The sequence below is a fragment of the Podarcis filfolensis genome, assembly GCF_964270895.1.
Source record: "Podarcis filfolensis genome assembly, chromosome: 11".
Classification (NCBI taxonomy): Eukaryota; Metazoa; Chordata; class Lepidosauria; order Squamata; family Lacertidae; genus Podarcis; species Podarcis filfolensis.
Window position 1 is genome coordinate 56586775 of NC_139613.1, and position 26980 is coordinate 56613754.

General features: G+C 40.4%; 1 protein-coding gene across 2 annotated transcripts in view; it reads left to right on the plus strand.

The window, feature by feature from the left end:
• FRMD3 (FERM domain containing 3) overlaps nt 1-24008 on the plus strand; it is a 127350-nt gene extending 103342 nt beyond the window's left edge. Inside the window, exons 10-16 of one of the 2 annotated variants that reach the window (XM_083576852.1) lie at nt 2722-2785; nt 3535-3623; nt 5295-5369; nt 6745-6813; nt 7871-7992; nt 9651-9794; nt 20046-24008. In XM_083576852.1, the coding sequence (XP_083432978.1) occupies nt 2722-2785; nt 3535-3623; nt 5295-5369; nt 6745-6813; nt 7871-7992; nt 9651-9794; nt 20046-20644 (1162 nt within the window). In that variant the 3' untranslated portion in view covers nt 20645-24008. The remainder of the gene's footprint in view (nt 1-2721; nt 2786-3534; nt 3624-5294; nt 5370-6744; nt 6814-7870; nt 7993-9650; nt 9795-20045) is intronic. The other variant, XM_083576853.1, reaches the window with a different exon arrangement.
• Nucleotides 24009-26980: the final 2972 nt, after the last annotated feature.

Genomic DNA, 26980 nt, shown 5'->3' on the forward strand with positions numbered 1-26980 from the left:
TCACATCATGGCTGTCACAACCTCTCATTTTCATCAAACACTCTCACCCACATACACAACCATTACGAGGGCTTTATTTCAATTTTTTATAACACATCGGCCATAATAACAATTGTAAAGCAGCCAAAACTCAATAATAATCAAACTTTCCACACCAACAATGTCAGTAAATGTAGCCCACTCCCACAAAACTGACAGGTATTCTCTTTCTGCCTCTCAGTCCTGTAGCAGTGCAGCCTCTAACCCAGGGGATAGTGCAAGTAGCATAAGATCCAGGTTGTACAACCTACACAATTGCTCCTTAGCCTCCTGGTTCATCCCCAGATACTTCTTTTTCTTCTTTGGTGTGCGTGTATATAAAGCTACATTCTTGCCAATAATGTCAACCCAAATCATAACATGTACAGTACTCCACCAGTCGCGCCCCATGACAGATCTACAGCATGAATCCAGCAACAAATGCAACACAACATCAGTGTGGTTGCACCCTCTCTGCAACCCTAAAGGGTGGCAGGTTCACTTTTATGACTGTAAACTGGTTTTTCCAACGATATTGCAGTTAGACACAACTTTGATCCAAATGCAATCCTTGCCTGCAATTACACGTGCTACCTCTGTATATAGAACCTCATTGAGTTGAATACGATTCAAGCATTTGATTGCATCGCTAATGATTAGATTGCATCACTAATGATCCCACCCTGTTTCAAATATAATGTACCACACCTTATATGTTAAAATGCACTAATTGCCTATGTTTTTATGTGTACTGTGGGCCAACCAGGGTGGCTGGGGAAACTCAGCCAGTTTGGGCAGGGTATAAATAATATTTTTTTAAATTAATTGTTGGGTTGAAATAAACGACAGACGAATGACAAGTGTCATATGGGAGGCATCTCTCAAGCATGTCTCGGGGAGTCCCTTTTATTGAATATTACAGCATTGCCACATATGTGCTTGTTGCTGATTGGTTAACACAAATACAATGCAAAGGTTGCATATAGGCATTAATCATCAATAGATTAAAGGTTGGGAAAGGGAGCACAGAATTGGACAGGTATGAAAACCTCCTTATTAAACTATTACTAGTGATTGATATAGCAAAACTTAAAAGAACATTACTATCGCATTCCGTAGATGTGGTCAACCATGCATTAAGAACAGGTCAGGGTACGATGTTTCATGAACTCAATGTGAACTAAACATTCTAGGGTGGGTGAGGAAGGAATGCTTCAGCTTAGAGCGGTTTGCCAGAGTCATGTGCAGAAGCAAAACTTCCCATCAATTAATATTATTATTTTAATACTTTATTCCATGGATTTAAGGGTCCTGAAGCATGAGCTATTAAAGCTGAAGTGTGCTAATAAAAATATATAACTTAGTTATGACTTCATGATTTGTACAAATAAATACGATGCATTTGTGTGAAAGTTTGTAAACAAGGGCAACAGGGCAATTTATTCATTAGGTGCAAATTCTGTAACTTTCCTTTATCTCTGGATGATTTAAATCTTCTGTCTGAAATGTGGATAAACAGCAAATGAAATCTGGATATACACTTAATTAACTAACGAGGCTTCCATTGTACCTGTGATTAAGTCTCAGTGAACTCAGCAGGTCAGGCTTATTAGTAAGTCCATGAAATTTCTGATGACTTGTCCATATTTGGACTGAAAATACCAAACCCAACACAGGAATGCTCATTAACCCATTTTTAAGTATAAAGCTTTAACCAATACAAGAGATCTATAATTTAATGTTTTAAATCTGTGCATCATCTGTTCATTACTTCTCGTTTTCCAACTATCTTACCTCCCAAGAATTAAAAATATCCTGATGTGGGAAGAGCACCTTATAAACATATTTTGCTGTTCCCCAAATTAATCTCTTCAAAACCAGAAGAGACCAAATGTGGCCCTCCCGGCCTCTTCATAATGCCCTTGGGACTCTCCACCGGCAGTGCCCTGCTCTTCCTCCTAGAGTGCTTGATTGTGACAATGCTTCTTCCTTGCATGGAGGGAGGATAGAGCGATGTACGTGTGTGTAGAACCTTCTGACTTTTGCAGGGCTGGATTTTAGCCTAATGTACAAAGGTTAAGAGCCACATCTATTGTTCCACCCACTTTGGCCTTTGGCCCTGGCCACCCCCAGAATATGTCCCTTTAAAAGGTTCCCCAACCCTGCTTGATTTGTTTTGTTTTCATTTCTCCCATGTATTATTTCTTTTCGAGTTGTAGCCAGTGCTGCTGCTGTTCTGCTTCTACAATGAAGATCTCCCCCTTCTCTTCCCTGCAGCCCACTGCACACCTTCAACATCTGTTTTAGGTGGTTGAGGGACCCCCTGGAGCAGATTTTGGGGGCATATGGGGAAGTTTAGTTATGCAAGCAGAACTCTGTGCTGCTTGCATAACTAGGGTTAGATATAAGCCACTATAGATATTACTCTCATTGGAACCATTCAAAAATTTAAAATAATGCCCCTACCCACAAATTTTCAATCCAATTGATTGAATGCACAGCATTAAAAATATATATTGAACTGTTCAGTTTGTCTTATGCTATGGGTTTTAATAAGCTTTCCTTACTCTTCAGGCTGAAAAATAATTCATTTCACAGCAGCTTATTCTGAATGTTATGAATTGGCTATAGTTTAATGAAACTGCCGATTGTAAAAAAAAAAAGTAATGTATTATCCTTATTTAAAGTGCTTTCTTTTTATAGGTGTGATGTCTGCAAATTAAAGTTTGAAGGAAAGACCTTCTATGTGATTGGAATTCAGAAAGAGGTTGGATATTTTAAGTTCCCTGAATACTAAAATATTTTAATTTAACATTTGTGCATTTCTAATGGATAGCAAGCATGTTAGTTCTTGATCTTACAAAATAAGCTTCTACCTTGCATATGTGAAGCAGTCAACTTATGCTTTTAATTAAATATAGAATTTCCTTTTATAAAATGTAGCCCAGTTTTAGACAGAGAAAAATGCAACTGAAAAGAAACTTAGGAAATCTATATAGCCTGTTGCAAAGGATTCTTCTTTATTGACTAATTTTATGCATATTCATTATTTAACTTACACTTCATATAAGAAGAGTTGGGACAATAATCTTATTAGTAGCAAATCTTCAGAAATGAAACCATGTCAGCAGTATTACAAATTTGTCGATTCAAAGTTTCTGTATCTGGACTTCTTATGTTTTTCAATAATCCCAACTGGGAAATCTATACAAAGTGACACAGCAGGAGGCCAGGGGCTTACCAAGATACAGCCTAGACTGCTCTAGGAAGGGGGTCTAGAAAAAGCAGAAGGCAACCAGGATCCATGTTGGATAAACATGGAGGCAAGATGGAAAGGCATCAGTAGTCTGTGGGTGGTAGATCATGGAACTCTTAGATTTGGAGACCTGGGCGGGGGGAAGAGACCTAGTGGATCAGAGAGCCCACACTTCAAATTTTCTAAGTTGTAGGCCCTCCCCCAGCTTGAAGAAGTCAACTGTTTATCTACTTTTGTTTAATTTTTCTTTGAACACATAGAAAAAGGCTATGTTGTCATTCCATACCTCTACACCAGCAGCCTGCAAACATCTCTGGAAGTGTGGAGTGGAGAACCAGGCTTTTTACAAGTAAGCAAATCTATGTAATCCCAGGTTATAATGCAGAATGTGTAGATGAGCAGAAAGGAGTGAGAGATTCCTTTCATGTTCAGTGACCATGCTATAATAGCAAAAAAGCACTTCGACTGTTTTGCAGATCAGCTTAGTGATGGTCCAGCCTAAGGTGATATCTACATCAATTGGTACAGTGGCTTTGATGTTGGAAGCGAAGAAATTCCTTTCAAATAACCTAAAGTTTGATTAGGTATATTCAGTCCATGTTCTTTAGACACAAAGCAGAATAAGTTTTTGTGTTTTTTTAAGCGATATTTTTAAAAGATCACCTCACACATACAACAGTTTAGCATTTGCCACCCAGAGCTGTCACAGTGCTGTTCTGTCTCTGAAACTCTGAGAAAAAAAAAAGGATTTATGGCACACATTAGCATGGCAAAGGGTAAAAAGGAGATAATAAAGGCAAGGAAATCATTGGAGACAGGAGATGGCCAAGCAGTATTTACACAAAATACAAGAAATACTAGGCTTGGCATTTGCACATTGCCTCAAAGCACCACCAGTCTCTGCCTAAAGCTCCATTGGGCCTATAAATGAAGTCAGTGCAAGGAAGTCTGGCAGTTATGAGACATACTGTTGTAAGTCATGAAATGAGCAAAGCAGAGACATGGTTTTCTCCTCAAATGTGGTGCAGCCTGGGAAACCAGTGGGCCACTGGCCATTTCAAGTTTCTGGGATGCAAACCATACCTTCTGGTTTGTGTAACCTAAGTTCCTTATTATTTTTCGCTCTATTGGACGCACCGGACCATAGGAGGGGGAGAACAGGAAAAAAAAAATTCCCCCCTTGTTCTCCCCCTCTAAGTCAAGGTGCGTTCTGTGCGTTCAAGGTGCGTTCACCCGCTGGGCTCTGGAGGCTTTGGGTTCCTTTCAACCTGCTCTTTGGGGCTGGCGGGGGGGGGGGGAGCGCTGCTTTCCCCCATCGCCAGCCCCAAAGACCAGGTCGGGGAAAAGCGGGAAGGCGGCCGCTGTCCCCCGAGCTTGTGGGGCTAGCGGTGGGGAGAAGCGCTGCTTTCTCCACCGCCAGCCTCCAAACCAGGTCGGGTTTGGAGGCTGCTATCCGCAAGCTTTGGGAGCCTGCAGGAACTCCCACCGGCTTGCGGACATCATACCTACATGGAATTACATATGTCCTGACTGTAAATGCATGTGTATCTTTGCAAGAAGTAACTGAGCAACGTACCTGAGCAAGAAGTCACTATTAACCACCAAGAGACAAGGCTGTTCTTTCTAAAGACCTTCCACTTAGTAAATGCATGTAATGACTCTGAAACTGGAATGTTTGAGTGCATGGAGTGGATTTGGTTGACAGAGGACTGAACCCAATTTTGAAAGGCAGAACAGGAATTGCACTGCAACTAGACTGTCTGCATGCTGGCCTCCCTCTAATAATGGGGGGGCAGGGAGGTGGCAACTTGCATGTTTATAATGAAACATATTATTAAACATCATTCAAAGCACATGTACTCTGTAAAGGTTGCTTTGATTTTCTTACCTCTCTGGAAATTGAAACAACATAGCAAGGAGTTTGCAAGTGATAGTGCTAACATTTGTGTATTAATGCATCCCTTCCCCCCCATCTTCCTGGAAATGTAACTGCATCTGCTTTGCTTTTCCTCCCCCGAAGGTATGCAAAATCAAGCCAAATCAAGACAGTGTCAAGCAGCAAAATATTTTTTAAAGGCAGCAGATTTCGATACAAGTAAGTGTTTTCTTATCCTTGTAGCAATGTCTGGGATGGGGCAATGGGAGCTGCCAGCGATATGATGGGAAACTTTCCATCTGTGATCTTCCTTACCTTAGTTAGGGTAAGTTACCCTAACTTACCTTACCTATGCTTTTGGGGCATTTACATTTTAGTTGCTTTATTCCTTTTTGTAAACTGCCTTAGGGAGATGATTGAAGGATGATATAAATATTGGAAGGGGGGAGTGAACTTGGAGACCAAGACTGTAATTCTACACACATTTACTTGGGAATAAGTTCTGTTGGCGGGACGTGGGTGGCGCTGTGGGTTAAACCACAGAGCCTAGGACTTGCCGATCAGAAGGTCGGCAGTTTGAATCCCCGCGACGGGGTGAGCTCCCGTTGTTCGGTCCCAGCTCCTGCCAACCTAGCAGTTTGAAAGCACTTGCACTTGAAAGTGCAAGTAGATAAATAGGTACCGCTCTGGCGGGAAGGTAAACGGCGCTTCCGTGCGCTGCTCTGGTTTGCCAGAAGCGGCTTAGTCATGCAGGCCACAGGACCTGGAAGCTGTACGCCGGCTCCCTCGGCCAATAAAGTGAGATGAGCGCCGCAACCCCAGAGTCGGCCATGACTGGACCTAATGGTCAGGGGTCCCTTTACCCTTTACTTTAAGTTCTGCTGGACTCAGAGAGACTTGCTTCTGAGGAAACATTCCTTCACCAATTATTCATATGAAATGTTTGAGAAGATGAAGGCACATTGTGTTTAGTGGGCAAGGGCCATATTGGAACCAACCACAGATAGAACCTCTGCTGTAAATCAGAAATCAGTAAGCTGTGGTCTTCCAAATCTTCCTGGTCAGCAACTCCCTGAACCACTGGCCACTCTCACTGGGGGTGATCAAAGTGGGGAGTCCAACAGCATCTGGAAGGCGGAAGTTTCCATATTCTTCTTGTAAATAAAGCTGGGATTTTAGCTGCAATTCTTTCAAATGAGTTGAATTAATTTTTAAATATAGATCACCATTATACAGTGGTACCTCTGGTTACGTACTTAATTCGTTCCGGAGGTCCGTTCTTAACCTGAAACTGTTCTTAACCTGAAGCACCACTTTAGCTAATGGGGCCTCTTGCTGCCGCTGCGCCGCTGCCACGTGATTTCTGTTCTCATCCTGAAGCAAAGTTCTTAACCCGAGGTACTATTTCTGGGTTAGCGGAGTCTATAACCTGAAGCGTATGTAACCTGAAGTGCATTTAACCCGAGGTACCACTGTATAGGCTAATATCCTTTAAATATAGATATTGATTGGTTGAAGTATTCAGTTACCTTACTGCACATAACATCTCAGTCTTTCAAACAGCTCATATGTTAAACTTTGTGTTTTGTTATAGTGGGAAAGTTGCAAAAGAGGTTGTTGAAGCCAGTTCTAAAATTCGGAGGGAGCCACCGGAAGTGAACAGGTACTTTGTCATCTAAATTCCGCTAGCAAAAATGACTGTGAATGTCCCGAGAAGCCCTTAGAGCTCTTGCTCTTGGCTGCCAAATTGGTCATCATCCTAGTTCATGCCAGCATTGCCAATGTCACCTATACCTTCTAGACCAAAGAACTAAAGTAAAATTGACATGTATTCCCAAATGAAGAAGTCACACAGTGTATATTTGATGATGATGATGATGATGATGATGATAATAATAATTTATTATTTATACCCCGCCCATGTGGCTGGGTTTCCCCAGCCACTCTGGGCAGCCTCCAACAGAATATTAAAATACAATAATCTATTAAACATTAAAAGCTTCCCTAAACAGGGCTGCCTTCAGATGTCAGGGCATTCCACAGGGCGGGTGCCACTACCGAGAAGGCCCTCTGCTTGGTTCCCTGTAACTTGGCTTCTCACAAGTTTGCTGACTCATTGGGTAGGAAGTTGCAAGGAAAGCAGAAAGCAACTATAAGGTTTCTTTTTCTGTTTTCTGGCCCATTCCTGCAAAGGAACCACAACCTCGTAACTTGGAAGCCCAGCTTCTATTTGAGAAAATCCCAATGCTCCCCAAACAAGAAAATAATAATTGAGCAAAGCCACAATCATTGGCCTCTATAAACACTGCATTGGCCAGAAGGTGGTGAAATGAATCTAGACATAAACCTCTTTACTGCCTGGGCTCAGAAGGTGTAAAAATAAGGTGAGCATAGTTGATCTCACTACAATCTATACAGTGAAGACTGGGCTCACCATTGAATCCCCCCACCCCAATTGCTATTTCCTTGCTTTTCATTATTTCACATTTTACATACCTCATTTTCCTGCTGACCAAATATCACACAATAATATTCTAGGGACTGTGTAAAATAAGGAAAGGTAGACCTTTACAAAATGCTCTTAAAGTGTTTCTGAACAAAGAAACACTATGAAAAGAATAGCCCTGCCATGCCTTTGTTATATGCTTTGAAATATTGGAGTTTTATTTACTGGCAAGTGTTTATTGGTGAATAAGGTCTCATTTCCCGCTTCTTCTCAGAACCAACATTACTCAGAGCCGCAGCTCTCACTCTTTGAACAAACAGCTCATAATTAACATGGAGCCTTTGCAACCTCTCCTTCCAGCCTCAAATGATCAGGAAGATGTCCTCTCTGATGAAGGCAAGTCTGTTCCTGATGCTTGTTTCTTTCTTTCTTTGTTTGTTTGTTTGTTCGCTCTCTCTTTCTCTCTCTCTCTCTCACACACAGAGCAAACAAAGAATAGTCCAAACCAAGCAGATTTTATGCATAGAATTCTAATTTAACTTTTGTAAATGTACAGCAATACTGAACGATCCTTTTCATTTGGAGTAACAGGAAACAGCAGCACCACTTTTAAAACAACAACAACAACAATCTTTATTACGGTCCAGAGACCCAATAAATCGTTACAAAGCAATACACAATTCATACAGCCTACCTCCAGGTTAAACAAGCATTTTGTTCAGAATATAGGGATCATTGGTTCTTGCAACCACCGATAAAAACTTTGCCACTGCCAATGTTCTAGCATTTGTCCGGTCTTCCAACAGGACATAAAATTAGTATTCTGTGTTTGAAAATGAAACATTTCAGCTATTTTTGCTTATATTAGAGGCTGCTGCAGGCCTAACATGAAGAGTAGGAACTGGGACTCCTTCATTTGTATCATAATCTTGTGAACTAGAACCCTCATTCTACAGAGGCAGCACTTAGGTTGAGGGGTTACAAATTGTACAAGGCTTCCCATTGAGTCTCATGACTGAACTGGAATTTGAACCCAGAATCTGAGACTTCCATTGTCAAGTGAACGCATTGACTTTTCTTGTTGAAAGCCTCGTGGTGAGAGTGCAGTATAACCACATTTACTCATATGGGCACAAATAGCCTGGATTTTGTGTACTTTCAAGTGGATTCTGTTTAGAAACCTAATAGGCCCAGGTGGAATTGGGAAAGTCCATTAGAATATCAGGTGGCACAAGAGTGTCTTCCTTTTGTTTGAGGCTGTCTAGTTCTGAGTGCGAGATGCTGGAAACCACAGGTGGGAAGAGTGCTCTTGTGTTGGGGTCCTGTCTGCTTCCATGGGCATATTGTTTGCTCCTGTGAAAACCAGATGCTGGCTAGATGCGACCCTGGCCTGATTCAGCAGGCTCTTCTTAAGTTCTTTTGTTTGCAGTATCAAAGGAAAGGTACTATTAGGAAGAAAGAGTTAGGGCTATTTTAGTAAGCATGTGATAGAAGCAGCAATAGGCATTTGCAGAGTCTACTGAAGATGGTTGGGGAGGAAGGTTTGTATGTGAACTGATATTAACTAAGCACCATCAGAGTGGAACCGTGCTGTTCAATCTCTTTCTCTTTCTTTAATGGGGAGCTGCAACATCTAAACTTATTTGTTTCACAGGGTGGTATAGGTGGTGATATTATTGTCCTAACTTCACAGTTCTCCCGTTATTTTGTTATTCCTGGGCAACACCCCCTATTTTCAGCTTTCATGATGTGGATGTATGTGACTGAATTTCCCCATCTCCAGTCCTCCCTCCTTTCTCCCCGATCTTCTACCTTTCTCCCTACATGAAATGCACAGTTTAACGAAAGCTCAGGTTTTCTTTTTAATGTGTTCCTTCAGAGCATGCAGCTGATATTATTCCTATCCTGAAAGCCTCCTTGGCTTTTTTCTTTTACTGGTTCCATAGACCTTCCTAAACTTTAAAAAGTCTTCAGCTTCTTTAGCTGGGTGGCTGAGAAGCTTCTCCGGCTGGGATCTTGCTCTCACTGCTGCTGCTCCTTTTATACTCTGGCAGGGGAAGACCCTGCCATCAGTTCTCACCTGGTCCAGCATGACCCCATCCCTGTGTTCCTCCCTGGAAGCCTGGCAGCTTGGGAATCTGGCTCCTTCTCCGTACCGCATGATTCTCCCTCCTGTGTTCGTGCCCCCAGGTGTCTCGGTGAGTGATGCTTTGGGGTGTCTTGGGCATTTGGTGGCTAGAGGAGGGCTGGCTAAATAACTACTGTATATATATATATATTGCAGGTATATATATGTGTGTGACTACTGGGTTAAAAAATGCATTTGTTTGTGTGATAGATGAAGAATCAGGCAGACATAGTGTACACTGTCTTCCTCATTGAAACATGATCACTTTTCTGAGCACAATTCAAAGTGTTGGTGCTGACCTTTAAAGCCCTAAACGGCCTCAGTCCAGTATACCTGAAGGAGCGTCTCCACACCCATCGTTCTGCCTGGACACTGAGGTCCAGTGCCGAGGGCCTTCTGGCGGTTCCCTTGCTGCGAGAAGCCAAGTTACAGGGAACCAGGCAGAGGGCCTTCTCGGTAGTGGCACCCGCCCTGTGGAACGCCCTCCCAACAGATGTCAAAGAGAAAAACAACTACCAGACTTTTAGAAGACATCTGAAGGCAGCCCTGTTTAGGGAATCTTTTAATGTTTGATGCATTACTGTATTTTAATATTTTGTTGGAAGCCATCCAGAATGGCTGGAGAAGTCCAGCCAGATGGGCGTGGTATTAATAATAATAATAAATAATAATAATAATAATAATAATAATAATAATAATAATAATTTGAAGACTGGGTTTATGGATTACTCACAGTGATATTTTCCAGGCTGGGAGAGAAGCCTGTCTGAAACACTGAAGACCTGCTGCCAATCATTGCTAAGCTGGCTGGACCAATGGTTTGACTCAGTCGGAGGCAACTTCCTATGTTCCCATATCTACTTCTGCAGACTGCCATGAATAAATTGGCAGTATATTCTCCCTTAGTCATTAGATTCGTGAAGGGCTTGGTGCTTTTGAAATCTCTATCCAAGAGGATTCTGTGAGTCATGAACTATTAATACAGTCCACATGAAGCTGCTGGATCTCTGTGATCTCATGTTCCTTATAAAAGGTTGCTGTCCTGATGACAGGGACTTTGCTGCTGGTCCATAGTATAGATATGCAGTACCCCCGCCCCTCTTCGCAGTTATATGGTGGGTTAGCCCCAGTCCTGCAACAATAAGGTGATAGTTAATTGTACAGATGCCTTGGGATGCCTTGCAGCAATAGGAATAGCCTTTGCCTCTTTTAAAATGCAAAGGTGTGCACTTCTAATTCTGGAGAGTGGGAGCAAAGTACGTATTTCAATGGATACCCCCCAACCATTAATACACATAAGGAAATGTTCTTGAAATAGTAGGCATTGCTGCAAGTTGGTGCTCGTGTAGCCTTAGTTTAATGCAGTTGTTGTTAAGGATCTAGATGACATTCACAAAAATAGAGCGTGCATTATGGAGAGCTCTATATGTATTCAGCAAAGCTAGCACTTCTGCTGCAAAGAAGCCACATTTAACCAGCAAGATACTAAGGCAAGCCTTTCAATAGCTAAATGGAGCAGAAATGTTCCAAACCAATATGCCTCTGAATACCAGTTGCTGAAGGGAGCAAAATTATAAGTGTGTGCATGTGTGCGCATGCAGACACATGCATGTGCCAATAGCAGTGAATTTTCAAAAATATGAATTTTCCAAACAAAGAGAGAGAAAGTGGAAGAAATCATTAGCAAGCATTACCTAAAAACAGAGGGCCACATCTTCCAAAGAGACAGGCTAAAACAACAGATTTGTTGGCTGTTGTTTCTGAATGAGAGCTAGGGTTATTTTAGCTCCGTGGCTTCAGCGAGGATTGTTTTCTGTATGTTTGGTGTCACTGAAGCAACCAGGCCTGAACACAGATGACGGCTGGAATTCAGGCACCAGAAATGTCTTTGACACCTGACCGCAGTAATGATTTTCAACACGAGGAGTGCATTTGTGAAGAGAAAGGATCTGTTTCCTGCTTGTAGACAGTTTGATTTAATGGCTATGAATGTGTGTGGCTGACTCAGCTGTATGAGTTCAGGCTATACGTTTCAGCACAAATTCTTCAGCCCTCCATATGTGGGTTTTTCCATGTAATATGATACGATTTATTTATTTTACGCAAGTGTATCTGTTGACCTTGAACATAATTCACCACCTTCATCGATCCATTTGCTCACCTCGGGAGGCTTGTCTATGAATTAGGGAACATGTTAATAACTTGGTGAGGCCCTTATGATTTTATGCATTATAAAAATAGCACATCAGCACCACTTGTTGGCAGTTAGACGCTTGCTTTTTATATCCTAGAAACTGCTCCAAGGGGTGTATTTTGCATCAGAGGATGACACAGGGATGCTGTGTCTGAAAATATGACACAACAGTCCAAAGCAGTTGTTCCTCTTCCCCAGAAAGAGACAGTTAATGGAGAATCCACTGAAATGCTCGAGTGGGAAATGAAATCAACATAATTGCTCATGTACACTCTGAAATTTGTCTGTGCCTTTACTTATAAGGTTGCCTAGTAGAAACAGAGGTTCCAATGGAACATGGTATGCATAGTAAACAAAATTGCCATTTGTGGGAATCAACATGTCTTCTGCTGACTTGCAAAAATGGCATTGGTTCTGTCTGATGCATTGTGGACAGCATGATAATTTTGAGTCCAACATTAACCACCTCTCCTCATTCTACATCTAACCTGACCCTTATTAACTTTTCTTTTGAGATAGAATCGTTCATAAGAACATAGGAAGCTACCACATTCCAAGCTGGCATTGTCCTATTAAACTATTTGGGAGTGTCTTTCTAGGTTTTAACTCTAGTCTCTCCAGGAGATTCTGGTGATTACACCCAAGACTTTCTGCATGAAGCTACAGATGGGCAAATCCCTCAGTTTCAGTTTCTTTCAGATTTTCATTTTTAGAACCTTAAGTTTGGCTCTTCAAATTTCCATGTAAGATTGCAGTTTCTTTTAAAGTCCTTGTGAAACCACTTCAGCAAATTCCTCCTAATATACACATTTTTTTAAAAGCAATTCTGCATATATATTTTTACCAGGCAATATCTCCTAATGTAACACATTTTAAATATTACTAATATATGCATTTTTATCTACTGTTTACCCTAGTACATGCATTTTTGCACACATTACTTGGCTGGAAATCTGCACTGCAAAATTCAAAAAAGTGTGAATCTTGAAGGATGGCTGCATTTCGGTTTGCATATTGTTTTGGAAAGTGTGAATTAGGTAGGTTCAAATTCCTCCCCCATCCCTATGCACAACACCTGTATCCTATCATGGTGCTGTAATCCTCTCCAGGAGACTCATTCTGTTCTTTTTGCACTCCTAGTTGCATTTCCCCTAAACTCTCAACGACTCAGCATAACAATTGACAGATGGGACACACAGATGGCCCCAGATTCTGCTGCATTTTACCCCGGCCAGATTTTTGCCTTCAGCTATTCAAGAAGCATCAACTCTTCAGAGTGTGCTTTCTTCCTAATGTCTTATCTTTTGCCAAACTTTATTTATTTATTATTTTATTATTTGCTTATATGTTCCACTTTTCTTCATGGGAACTTAAGGTGGCATACATGGTTCTCCCTCATCCTCACAACCAGGGGTGCCAACTTGAATAAAATATTAGGGGGTGCAGGTAAGCCCTTCCCCCATAATCAATCACATGAAGTGGTGCACATACAGTATTTGAATGTCCATCAACTTTTTTTGGGGGGGGCTAAAATATTTTATTGGGAAGGTCGAAGACCCCTTGCCCATAGAGATTTGGAGCCCAGGGTTCTTAATCACACAGGGAACATCCATGATTACCAGAGGTCCTCTGGTAATGATTACCTTTAGAACCTCGCCCTCCAACTTGTGCAGTTTGGAATTTGGTGTGCTTGTCACTCCTTGTGTGTTAGTTTCACGTATAGAGTGTCACATGCTGAAGAGATGTCCATATCAGTAAACAGTGTTTCCATGTGCTCTGGCACTCGTCATGGTGTCCCGTTGCGCCAGAAGCGGCTTAGTCCTGCTGGCCCCATGACCCAGAAACTGTCTGTGGACAAACACATTGTCAAGTTGCCTGGAGTTAACCATCCACGGGTCCTTTACATTTACTTTACTTTTACATATCCAACCCCTTTGTGGTCAATAGTTTGGCCTGGCAACAAGAACTAGATCAGAATTTCTGTCCGTTGCAGATTAGTTCTTTCTCTACAATGCCGAATGGGTTTGCTCTAGGAAATGTAGCGGATGTTGCAGCCATGTCCCGGGTGCTTTGCTATCACTCTTCGCTTTGAACAGGTCATTTTTTTCTGCACAATATAATAAACTTCAGATGCCAGTCTTTTCTTTAGCAGTTGCTAGTAAACCGTCAACACTGCACACCCCACTCTAAACCCTTAAATATGGTTACTGTGCCGAAAATCACGACAATGGAAAACCTGCAAATATTAAAGTCACAATTGTTTCTCTGACATTTTAGTGATTAAATGCAACCTTTTAATTTCTTCGTTCATTATACCTTACCACTAGAAGCTTGAAGTAAGAATTAAAGAAACGGAAGAGCCTGCTGCTTAGTTAGAATGCTTAAGAGGTCAATACAATTTGCTTTTACTTAAATATGAGAGTTGTGAACTTCTGCTGCCTGTTGATCCGCTACACTGCATGATTGTGCAGTAAACTAGTTTAAAGGCTTTAGACTGGTATGTGCGGTGCAGCTGTTTACTAGCAACTGCTAAGGAAATGGTTGGTATTTGAAGTTAATTGTATTGTGTATTATAAGACAGTTGGAAAGCTCTAAAAATAGCCTTCTACTCTGTTCTCTGGTGGGCTATTTCTATTGGCTGTGTTCGAAGCCTGTTATTTGATTCATTCAGCAGGACTCTCCCAGGCTGAACGCAGTGGAAACTTAGCAAAGGTCACTGCCAGTATGGGTGACTAGTTCATAAGGCTGCCACAGAAAATAACAGCAATTATTCAATATGGTGAAATGCCTAGTCAAAATCCAAACCAGGAGAAGTATTCATTTGCGAATGGTTAACCATTGTAGCAAAGATGTGTGCATTCGCCTGCTGAGACATGGGTCTAGGATCACAGCTACAAGTGCTGGTAAGTTGAATTGCAATTTTGCTTAGTTGTTTTAGGGACAGAAAGGTCTGCTTTCAGTTTGTCATACTAATAAAGGTCCACATTTTGTGTGCAGTAAGCTATAGTATTAATATCTGAACTGTCACCCCCCCCAAAAAAAACCCTGACACAGAATAGGATAGAAGAAGTAGAGGGTGGGGAAGGGTGATATAAAAGTCATACTCAGAGTAGACACATTGAAATCAATTGACTTAAAATATCACCCAGAAGTTTCAGAAGTAATCGCTTCTCAGTGAGGCGATTCAGGAGTAAATGGAATCATCATTCCATCCAACTACTTGAGTTGACAAAGAAAAAGAAACTATAGGTATAAAGTTTTGTTTTTTTTAAAAAAAAGTTATTTCTGAAATTTACACACAGAACTATGAATCTAAGAAACTGAATTCAATAAACTATGAACTACAGATGGTTCACTCCCATGGCATTTAATGTTTAGCCTTGGAATTCCATGCAACCAAGCACAAAGAGCTACAAACTTTAATTTTGTGCTGAAAACAAAACTCTCACAGAAAGCATTAATTAATACTAACTTTTCTTAAAACTGCGTGACATTGAGAAGACAGTTTTGAGTTGAGAAATAGCAAAAAGATTTTCAAAAACATTACAGTATCTGTGGAAAAAATACAGCACTCTGTGATGAATTCTAGGATGTTTTATTCTCTGTGGAACAATATTAAAATCACTGTGATGTTTTACTTTTTTGTAAAAAAAAAAAGGCAGCTCATGATCTTAGTCAAAATTCAGATTTTGTCAAATGTTGTTCACCAGAGCTAATAGATATTTTAAAAAGAAAGAATTAATTAATTAATTAATTAATTGTAAGACATTTTTATTTTTTAAAAAAATCCAACTCAACAAATTTGCAGGTCAAATTAAAGCACTGGTGCTCTTTCTTGTCATTATGTAACAGAGCAATCCAGCCTCCTTTGCAGCAGGCTAGGGGGGTTGATATTAGATTGGTTGGATGTATTCCTCCAGTATTCTGGATCAATCCCCTGTATCACTGACAGAGTGGCACTCCCCCTATGTAACATGCAGGCAGGAGTGCCGTCAGTGAGATGCCCACTAGATATTTATCACTGGAAGATCTTGGAACAGGGCATTTTGAAGGTGGGGAGGAGCTAAACTAGTCTCACTGCCATCACATGACAGCATTAAGCCCGTCTGATTGCTGCACCAGCTCTAGACTGTCTTAGCAGTCTTGCTGCTCCCGCCATCTGCCTCTGCTTCCAGGAGTGGCAGGGTGCCATCCTATAAACCCAGGCAGGAGAGGTTTGAATTGCAGCCTAAAATACCAGGGTTGTAAATATTGTTTATTATCAAAAGAGAAGGCACAACCAAGCAATCCTCAACTCTCTCCAAAGGCTACCATGTGAGCAGAGCTCTTAACAGTGCCTAAACGTATTCAGTGCTGAAGCTCTGAAGGCCACTTTAGGGAGGACAATTCAGTCCCATAACTCCTGCTCCTTTTAGAGCAGGCATGGCCAGACTTGGCCCACCAGCTGTTTTGGGACTACAACTCCCCCCATCCCTAGCTAACAGGACCAGGGATGATGGGAATTGTAGTCCCAAAATAACTGGAGGGCTGAGTTTGCCTATGCCTGTTTTAGAGAGACCAGCATCAGGTGCTGAAAGAAGACCCCAGGCAGAAAGGACTCAATGAGTGGAAGTTGGGCAGAGCTGCTCTGATGGGAAGATGTCTGGGGTGTCAGATGGAGCTAGCCTCTTCTTCAATGTCTGTGTCTAGAATCCTCTATCCATCCATTGCTGTTGACTAAAAATCACACAGGTATTTCCAGTATCTGATATCTGGCCCCATCAAAGCATATGCAGTTACTGGGGTTGCATGAGTCAGGCAAGCACACATGACACCCTATTGCAGCTGTCAGTATCTCTTTAGAAAAGATCTCTAGCTAAGGTCCCGTTCACATATACTGCCAGCAGTAAATTGCTTCCCACTCACACCTTAGAGAAGGTCATTGTAACAAAGATGGAGAATTCTGATGCTACACTACTGCTGGTTGCTGATGTTGCCCACTCAGCGCCAGTATCTCACATCCCCATAAGGAGGTGGACTATCATGGATGCTAAGTCTGGATTCAATTGATAGGAAATGGTTTTTGGATAAGCACGATTCTGCTAATTCATCTATGGAAAAGCAGTGTTGGTGGTAGAATGCACTTCATGGTGGTTATTAATACTACATCAACTATGTCACTATGCAGGGAATTAAGAATTGCTGGTTCGCTGCACAGCTGAAACAGCTGAGAATCCATATATGCCTTTATCAGATACAGAAAAGATTGAAATCTCAAGATGAAAGCCAAATGAAACTGTTGCTGCACAAAGTACCAGTGTGACTGCAGAAAATGTTTTAGACAATGAGAAGATGTAATGATAGCAGGAGAATTTACATCTAGGTCAGCAGCCATTCTGAGATAATTTATAAGTTCAGTTCCACATGTGCCATTTAAATGATTGATGAATCTGTGGTGTGTGTAAGACAGAAATGCAATTTTCATTGACTCTGCACAATATTTTAATTTATGGTATTGCAGGTAGAAAAATGCATGTACGGTTCCACTTCAATCTTCCTACTGCAGTTTTACCTTTGAACAGATGCATTCTGCCTGAAATGCTTTATTAGTTTTCTGCTTCTTTCTCCATATAGAACTGTATACATTTGGGGAAAGCTGTGGCTCTGTAAATTTGACACGTCATTGGAAAGCATCAGTTATATGCTTTAAATACATCAGCTATTTCCTTCACTCTCCCTTGCTCTGGTCTCCTGAAACCGATGTGGTTGGAAAAAATTATTATCATTTTCAGCAGTGTGTTTTTGCCCTTGAAATGGACATGTGGGCCTATATATTCACACTGACACTGGTATACATATTTCTATCCTTTGGGGGGGGGGAATGCTGATAAGGCTTTCTTTGGAGTTTGCCAGTTTCACCCACAGGTCAGAGAAGAACATGGATGAAACTGACAATTGTCTCCACCCCAGAGACTAGAGTGGAAGGACAGTGAGGGAAATGGCAAGGAGGAGAGTGGGCAGTTAGTATAGAAAGGGTGATACACACTGAACCAGTTTGCGCATAACACTAAACCAAGCTATGATTTAGCATGAATGTGTAGGCTTCCAGGGAGAAGAGTGTGGTCACGTTGCAATGTGTTTGGTGCTGTGCTTTAAGCCATGGTTTGGCATAGTGCACTCATGGAACCCTGGCTTGTGGTATATCTCAATCCAGACAAACCATGAGCTGTAACCAAAGCTTCATGATTTGTTCTGGTCACAGGGCAATGCAGAAGACAAGTGTGCTTTCTCTTCTTACAGCTGAAAAAAGTGTAGAAACAGTTGAAAAGCATAGCTTTTGTACATTGGGAAAACGTTCTCAAGTGACCATTAAGTACTTGAAAATGAATGTGTGATTTTGACTTAGGAGCTGCAACATCTCGCAAAAAGTTTATTTGTTTCACTATCTATTCTCCTCTTTCGCCATCTAAATAGCTGCGTTTGTATAAGTGCCATTCTGAGCCTTACAAAACAGAAAATAATTATTCCCCCCGCATTGTACTGTGCATACTCAGATAACTGATTTGGAAGAACAATAATTCATCATGTTTATGTGGGGGCACATTTGTAACCTTAATCTCATGTTAATCATTCAGGAATGGTAACTGATGATAGGATCTAGGAATTCTGCCAAATTTGTGCACAACATAGTTGGTCATGCAGTTGCTTCACTTCAGTTCCATCTGAAAAAAATCCTGTTCTCCGCAGTTGGAGTCTAAATACTTCTTTTGCAGAAGCTGAGATTGGGACAGTGTTTCTGCAGTTCATGACTAGTGAATGAATGTAGATAATACAAGCTGAGATTTGTAATTGCTTTGGGTGTGCTTTCTATTAGTGCTTATCTGAGTTTAACGTTTCTCTTACATAATTAATTCAAATGGAGCAGTGTTATGAAGTTTGATACCAAAAACAGAGCTTTCAATGAATTTTGATTTCTTGAACTTTGCCTTTGAGCTTTCTTCTTCTTTTCTATTGTCTAACCTAATGTGCAAGAGGGCATGATGGGGGTGGGAAGGTATATGGGATGAGTACTGTTTTCATGGTACTAATGAAAATAGCTAAGACATGATGCAGACACAATGTTGAATGGGGGAATGTAAAAGCCAAAGTGAAAAATAACCAAAATGTGTTGATATCAAATAGTTCTATAAAGATTTATTTAAATTCACAATTACTGAAATATTTACAAAATTATAAACAAATAATTTGCCCTAAAACTCTTACAGCAGAGGTGTATTGCTGCATTTTAAACATATTGCTAGCAGGATTACAGATCACACTGAAATGTAAGCATTGTGGATTAAAACTCAGATTGGCAGACACAATTCAACTTCTTGGTCTTCTTCGGTGGCCAAATACAGAAAACAGTGTTTGCTCCTCCATAGTTCAGTCAGAGTTCAGGTTTGCATTCATTCATACTTGTGTTCTTTAAGAAAAATATATGCCATATTTTGATTCATCTTTTTTTCATGTTTAAGGTACTCCCCTAACAATAGTCTTAAAAACTTCTTCCCTCTTATAAGATTATTATAATAGCCTTTTTATCAGATCCCTTACTCATAGAACTCTTTTCAGTCAGGTTTGAAGTTAAAAGACAGAAGTATGACCTTAATGTTTTATTGCACACAACACTGTATTATGTAGTATCTTGTCACATGGAACAGTGATTTATTATTCTATCCTGAGAAACAGTATCATAAAGTTGGGAGAATATCTACTTTTATATGTATATATTGTAACCAACAGATGTTAAACTAATGCTGCATATTATTACACATTTTTCAGCAGATACATGTTGAATGTATCTGACAATACAAAGAACCGCTTGATTTCAAAACTATGGTTGCTGCAACTGTGCAGTAACTTAACATTACCTTCAAAATTTGCAAAATATAGATTTGTGTTTTTATTTTTTTAATATTCTAAATATCACAATAGATTGAGTTGAAAAGTTAAGAAGTTTCATTCATGTAAGTTTGAATTTTGAGTTCAGTAATTTTTCATTTTATGAACACTTGTTTCTGGAACCTTTCCTGTACTATTTTGTTAACATCTCTTTGAAATGTTTCACTGAGAGCTTAAATAGTCTATTTTAAATCTATTTTGTAGGTATCCAGCTGCCCAAAGAAGATGATGTATCAATACCTATGATATCTAACTCTCCTGCTAAGGAGGCAGATGATAGTTCAGACCTTTCTATCGAGGAGGATGAGAAAATCAAAGAAGAGCCTTTAACAATATCAGAATTGATGTACAATCCAAGCAGCAGCTTGCTCCCCACTCCTGTTAATGATGAGGAGATTGATCTGCTTTTTCAAACCTCCCCAAGGCCAGAACATGAAAAAGAAGATACAGATTCGTTTGAGGAACTGGAGGCAGATGAAAATGCCTTTTTGGTTGCAGAAGAGGAGGAGCTGAAAGAAGCCAGGAAAGCACTTAGGTGGAGCTATAACTTTTTGATGGGCAACATGAAGATAAATGCTGTCCTGAAGAGTTTTTCCAGACTTCTTCTTGTTGGGCTTGGAATAATGCTGGTTGTTTTCCCTCTTCTACTTGTGCTCTTGGAATCAGATCTCGATATCTCCTTCCTCCATGAAATCCGCCAGACTCCAGAGTTTCGGCAGTTTCACATTGAATATTACTGTCCTCTTAGGCAGTGGGTGGCCTGCAAAGTAGACTTTGTTAGCCATTTGCTTGGCAGCTCCTAAAAATTAAGAAAATGCGACATGACTAAGGGCTATATTCAAAACTAGTGAATTTCAGTCAGTGCTAGGTGCTCATAAACATATTTAAGGCCATCAGCAAGTAGTTCTTCATTTTTAATCCATAATGGACCTATGAAGTTCTTAAGTTTCCTTTTCATAATTGAATTATTGATTTAGCTACATGGTGGCCTTTCAGTAACCAAAAAGCAGTTATTTTTTTCTTGCTTGCTTGTTTTTATCAATGACTGAATAGAACAGAAATTTATCATCTCTACCATTACAAGCCATGATGTACTAAATTTAATTAGCGACAAAAAGAGGGTGATGCATTTGAATATACTCCTTAGTGAAACAATCTCCACTAACCAATGCCTATACAAGCAATGTTGATTGCTGAGGTTTTCTTTCTTGGTTTGAATTTTCATTAAAAAAATAATAATATTTTTATGTGTTTACAAAATTTTGGTAAATTTTTAGCAAAGTCAACTTCTGAAGATATTTAAGTGTACAGATTACTAAAATAAATGCACAAAGGCATGTCTTGGTTTTTTAAAATGTTTTAGCAAAGTTTTTTTTAAAGATTGAAGAATGGGGTTCTCAGACATCTGCACAAGATGGTGAGTAGATGAGGGGGAAAGTAGGCAGGGTCTGCTAGATAGAGTTGAAATGACAACACCATGTTTCTAAGGTCCAAAACTACACATTGCAAAGCAAACATGGAATTCCCTTACAATGGTGATGTAGGGGTTTCTTGCAGGGTTGAATTAACTGGCAGAAAGAAGTGCTTAAGCCTTCTTGTGTCCAACTGTCCTCTCTTTTAACATGGTCATTTCCCTATGCTCTCCCACCTTGGTAGGCTCCAAGACTTGGAGATGCCCAGCTGTATGGGAAAACAGCCTAGAGGGGAAATTTCCAGGAGAGAATCTTGAATTAAGCTCTTCTTTCTGTTCTTTGATCCTGCCCAGCAAATCTCTATCGCCCCTGCAATCACGTCAACTGCCAAATATATTGGCTTTCCAAATGCATGACATGTAATGTGTAGTTCTGTCCTGGCAGTTCTAAAGCTGAAGAGAGGTGAGTACTTTTCACAAGATGACAGTTCAGCTATTCCTGTGGTTCACCACTCGACTCAATGGTAATGAAAGGTCTTTGCAGGCCAGTGGAAGTACAGTTCTGTAAGAGGTTTAGGGATTAACTGTAGATTGTTGTACATAACATAGAAACATGCAGATATAAAAAAAAACAAAAAGTCTAGGTAGATCTACTTAAATATATAGAACTTAAAAATACTCTGGTCTCTGAAAACAGAGACAGATTTTATGAAATGCACCCTTACCCTGAATCCCAAGCATCTAAAGATGATTTTCTTAGTTCTTGATTCCTTTTATTGCTATTTCATCATGATGTATCCCAGAGTTTCTTAGTTCTTGATTCCACTCATTACTGTTTCATCATGATAAATCCTGAGTCACCGTTTTATGTTATTATTTCTTGTGCATGCTAACTCTCTTACCTAATATAAGTGACAATGGATGCACATAGTTCGCTCATAAATGTGTCCCTATGACAGTGGTGTGTGGTTATCTTTGTTGTCTTGATGTGCTGGAGGTTTTGTGCCTGTGTAGCTCCAAGTACTTCTAAGAGGCTATAAATGCATAAAACCTCACGTGTGTAGAAAAGATCAGTAAGCCCCAGTGCCCGCCCAACTTTGGAAAAAACAAAACAAAAATATTTTGTATTCTCCAGTTTGGATTTCCTGACACAGGATTATTCTCCCCTTGTATCTAACTGTATCAACTGCAGGACTCTTGAAGCCAATAGACTGATTTTATGCCAGTATGAAAAACACAACATTAGTTCCATTATTGCTGTAAGAATTGCTGCTATTTATGATTTATATGGAATTTATCGGTGTATAAAGTACTCAATTAAAAAAAAAAACATTTCCCCTCACAACAACTTATTGTGGTAAGGTTATAACGTTGTTGTGTATCATTTAACCAGTTGAGCCTTTAGTGTTTCATCCATGAGGAGTGTGAATCATGCTTAACATGTGAAAGCAGCACAATCTAAGTCACAACTGAACGTGATTAAGCCCTTCTTATTCATCTGCAATTCAACTGCACATCAGATCGTGTCTTTAATTTGCCCAATGAAGGTTTAACCATTCTTTCCTGGGGAAACATCAAGCACTCTGGTGAAGCTTCATGTATATTCTCTAGCTCTAGAGAATGTAAGTAGCTGTTGGATCAGGAGGTAAAACTGCTATTTGTTTCCTCTTTTTGTGCAGTTGGCTACTTTAGAATGGGGGGGGGATTTACATTTGCTTGCCCCCTATCCCTTTAAAAGGTACCAGATATCTTTCTAGAATAACCTTTTCTCAACAGTAACCATCTGCTGTTCTCTGCCTCTCTTAAACCGTCAGTTCCCTTGCAAACAGTTGCTGATCAATAGTTTTTAGTGCATATTTAATTCTTTAACAACTCCTAGCTGAATCCTTTCTATTGAAACATAAATCCACTTAGGACATATCTGCCTTTGGTTCCCAAAACAAAGATAACAGACACCTGCATTTTAGGCACTATGATGATAGAATTAGGCAATACAGACATTGCATATAGTGTACTAAAATAAAACCAAGTTCTATTCTGAGTCCTACAGATATAAAAATTTACTGAGCCCCTTAATTATAATCACTTAGGTTCCTGGCTTCTAAAATGTAGTCTTGTTGATGTCATAGAGCGCCAGGAACATTAGAAACATTTGTTTGTATGATTTGATTAGGGAAGGGTTGGGTTGCATGAGGAACAGATTACCTCAGAGAATGGACTGTGCAATAAGGGTACATGTAGGGTTAGATGCAAGTGCATGTACATGAATGTCTAGATGTATATACACATCCTTGATCCTGTAGAGCTTTCCCAAGGTGAATTCTACGGAATTATGGACACACCTTTTCTACATAACAGAGAGAACTGAGAAGCTGGGAGAGTGTGTGTATATAATCAACAGCATGTACTGCATAGACTGAAGCAAAGTCTTGTCTCCAGTACTGGAAGTGTCTGGCATATGAAGAGTCCATAGGTACAGTATTGTGTATTTCTGTCTGTGCTTGGAATATATTGTAAAACGTTATGTACTTGAAATCTATTTTGTGATTTGTCTAATATTTATAAACACAACTCTGGGAAGAATTAAATAGGGTTTATTTCGTTAAATGCAAACACACACAAAAATCTAGGGGGAAATGTACCTGTAAACTTGGGCCTTATCTTTGTAAAGTTCACATTTCTATGTCAACATCTTGATTGTTTTATATGTTACTATAATGACAGGACTCCCTAATAAAAGTATGTTGAAAAAGCCATTCTTCAATGTTATGCTCCTTATTGTGCAATAAAGTTCTTTGCAGAAGGAGAGTCGCTGCATTATTATGGCTTGCATCATAATCATCACATTTAGAGGGGAAAACACATTCATGGCACAGTCCTCAGACTTGATGTGCTAGCATGGGACATAGGATTAGGTGTGCTGACAGTTGTAACAGCCCATGTAATGATGTCACTACTGGAAGATACAACAGCAGTATTTAGAGTGAGACCATAATAAATCTATACCTAAATGAAATTAAACTCACACCATATTATTCACGGCAATTATGTTTACTATATTTCAGAAACGGCCACCCAACTTCTTTGAATCATTCCATCTGCGCTTTCCAGGTAGAATGATTCCCCCTCTCCTCCCCCTGTGTTCCTTTGGGGGTTCCTCTGACACACAGCCCTAGCCAATTTTGGAGGGCTGTGAGGGGCCCATTGGGGTAGCAGAGGAAGGAAAACTCAATTGCGCAAGTGGAAATCTTTGCACAGAGCTTCTGATGATGGGGATGGCCCTATGTATGGCATGCAAGAAGAACTCACTTTGGTACCTTCTTTATTTATAACTAATAGACAGTGGCCAGCATTGCTTGGGAATTCTAACAAGAAAGAAAATCAGTGCCATTTTGAAACCAGTGGTTAAAATCTGTGCAGCTCTGAAAGGTTCAGTCCATCATCTTGATTCAAAATGGCGTCCAAACAATGACAAAAACCTGTTCCTTGATCTCAGGAACTATCATGCAAAACTTGCTTGATAGCTTAAGAGGTGTGAAAATCCACCGGGAACAGGCCAAGAAACAACACTTTCCAAAATATATAGTAGATACCTATTTATATTTATTACATCCAGACTTTCTTCTAAATAGCATGCATTCTATCCTCCCGTCAATCTTTGGTGCCTTAGGAAAAAATATGCTAAAAGTGATATGTATCAGTATTTGAGAGTTAGGTATACTTGGCAATGGCATGCTGACAATGGACCACTCATGGTTGTGCTTATCATACTTAAAATGGTTAGGGAAGAATCAAGAGAATATGTCTTTGTAAAATGGGGGTGGTTCCACTTCAGGAATTTTGTTTCATGAAAGCATCACACAGATGGTAAGTGAAACCAAACAATGATGAGTCAGTGGCATCTTCTGACCTTTTAGCATAATCCTTGTCTAATGGATGCTGATTACATTTATTACCCAGCCTTCACCAGCAGGTTCCAGGGCAGGTTATAACCCATCACAGTCACAGGACCAACATAACGTCCATTATGAGTACAGTACCAAGAACCATCCTGGATTAATATATAAGGCAATTAGAAACCCTTAATAAAAACAATGGCTAATTTGAAAATTAGGATTTGGATGATTTTTGATGGAGATGTCAGGGATTGAACCCGGGACCTTCTGCATGCAAACAGATGCTCCACCACTAAGCTGTGACCCTTCCCTCAACTTCTCCTAGGTGATAGGGCAAGGGATGGAACAGAGGCAGTCCAGATCACCCAATACTAGGCAACCATAATAAGCTAACTGCAATCCTATTCATGTCTATTCTAAAGGAAAGTCCCATTGAGATCAATTATTCCCAAGTGGGTATAGTTTTGTAACCTTAATGTCTCTGAACTGGAGTTTGGTCTCCCTCTGTTTAGTCATTTGGTACACATACAATTTTGACATTTTGGAGTTCAACACATTTTTCTCTGCAGGATCGGCTCTAAGCATGCATAGATATGTGCTGATATCAGTGCTTTTTCGGGGGGGGACACGGGTACGCATACCCCTAAACATTTTGTGAATCTAAGTTTGACCTCATTGAGGGGCAGTATTTCAATATGAGTAGGAAAATGAGAGCACTGGCTGATACGAGCAAGTGCAGTATGGAACATGAAACTCCAGTCTTGCCTCCTGTGGCTCAAGGAGGCTTTCACAGGGACCCAAGCAGAAATCTCTCCAGGCCTGCAGCCTGTGATCCTTTTAACTGGAAATGCAGGGGTTGACTGGGAAACCTATATGCAAAGCATGGGCTGAACCCCTGAGTGATGGGTCCTCTCCACTTAGAAAAGTAAGAGAAAAACAAAGCTACCCGCCCCAACATTATTTTGAAACAAGCTTTTAAAAAGGCAGAAAACAAACACACAGAAAGACCACTCCAGGATTGTAAAAGAAATACACTACTGTCTTTGGTAAATCACTGAAATGCCTGTGGAACAACTAAAGTAAAATAGCTTGATGCCGTGACTACTAGCAACAATGGCTTAAATTGCAAAGGATAATCTTACTGTGGAAATATTGGATACACAGATTACTTAGTCTATAGTAGACTATATAAAGTCAGAGAAAAATACTTGTTTTGAAATTTGAGCTGAAATTTGAACTCCCACATAAGAAATAAACAGAAACTGGAGAGGGGTGTTCAGCTAAGGCTTGTTCAGAAGAGACCCCGTGAAATTAACAGACTTAACTTAGCCCTGTTAATTAATTTAAGTATTTGTGCACTACTGCAGCCAGTCTTTATACAGGACTCCAGGGCCCTTGGGTTCAAAATGAAGAAGCACAGCCGTCTATGGAGGCATTTCTGACAGTAAAAGGTAAAGGTAAAGGTACCCCTGCCCGTTCGGGCCAGTCTTGCCAGACTCTAGGGTTGTGCGCCCATCTCACTCTATAGGCCAGGGGCCAGCGCTGTCCGCAGACACTTCCGGGTCACGTGGCCAGCGTGACAAGCTGCATCTGGCGAGCCAGCACCAGAGCAGCACACGGAACGCCGTTTACCTTCCCGCTGGTAAGCGGTCCCTATTTATCTACTTGCACCCGGAGGTGCTTTTGAACTGCTAGGTTGGCAGGCGCTGGGACCGAACGACGGGAGCGCACCCCGCCGTGGGGTAATGGCAATCAAAGGTTTAAAAAAAACTGAGCCACTCTGAACACCTCTCCCATTCATGCTTCCTAATAATTTGGAGATATTAGACGGA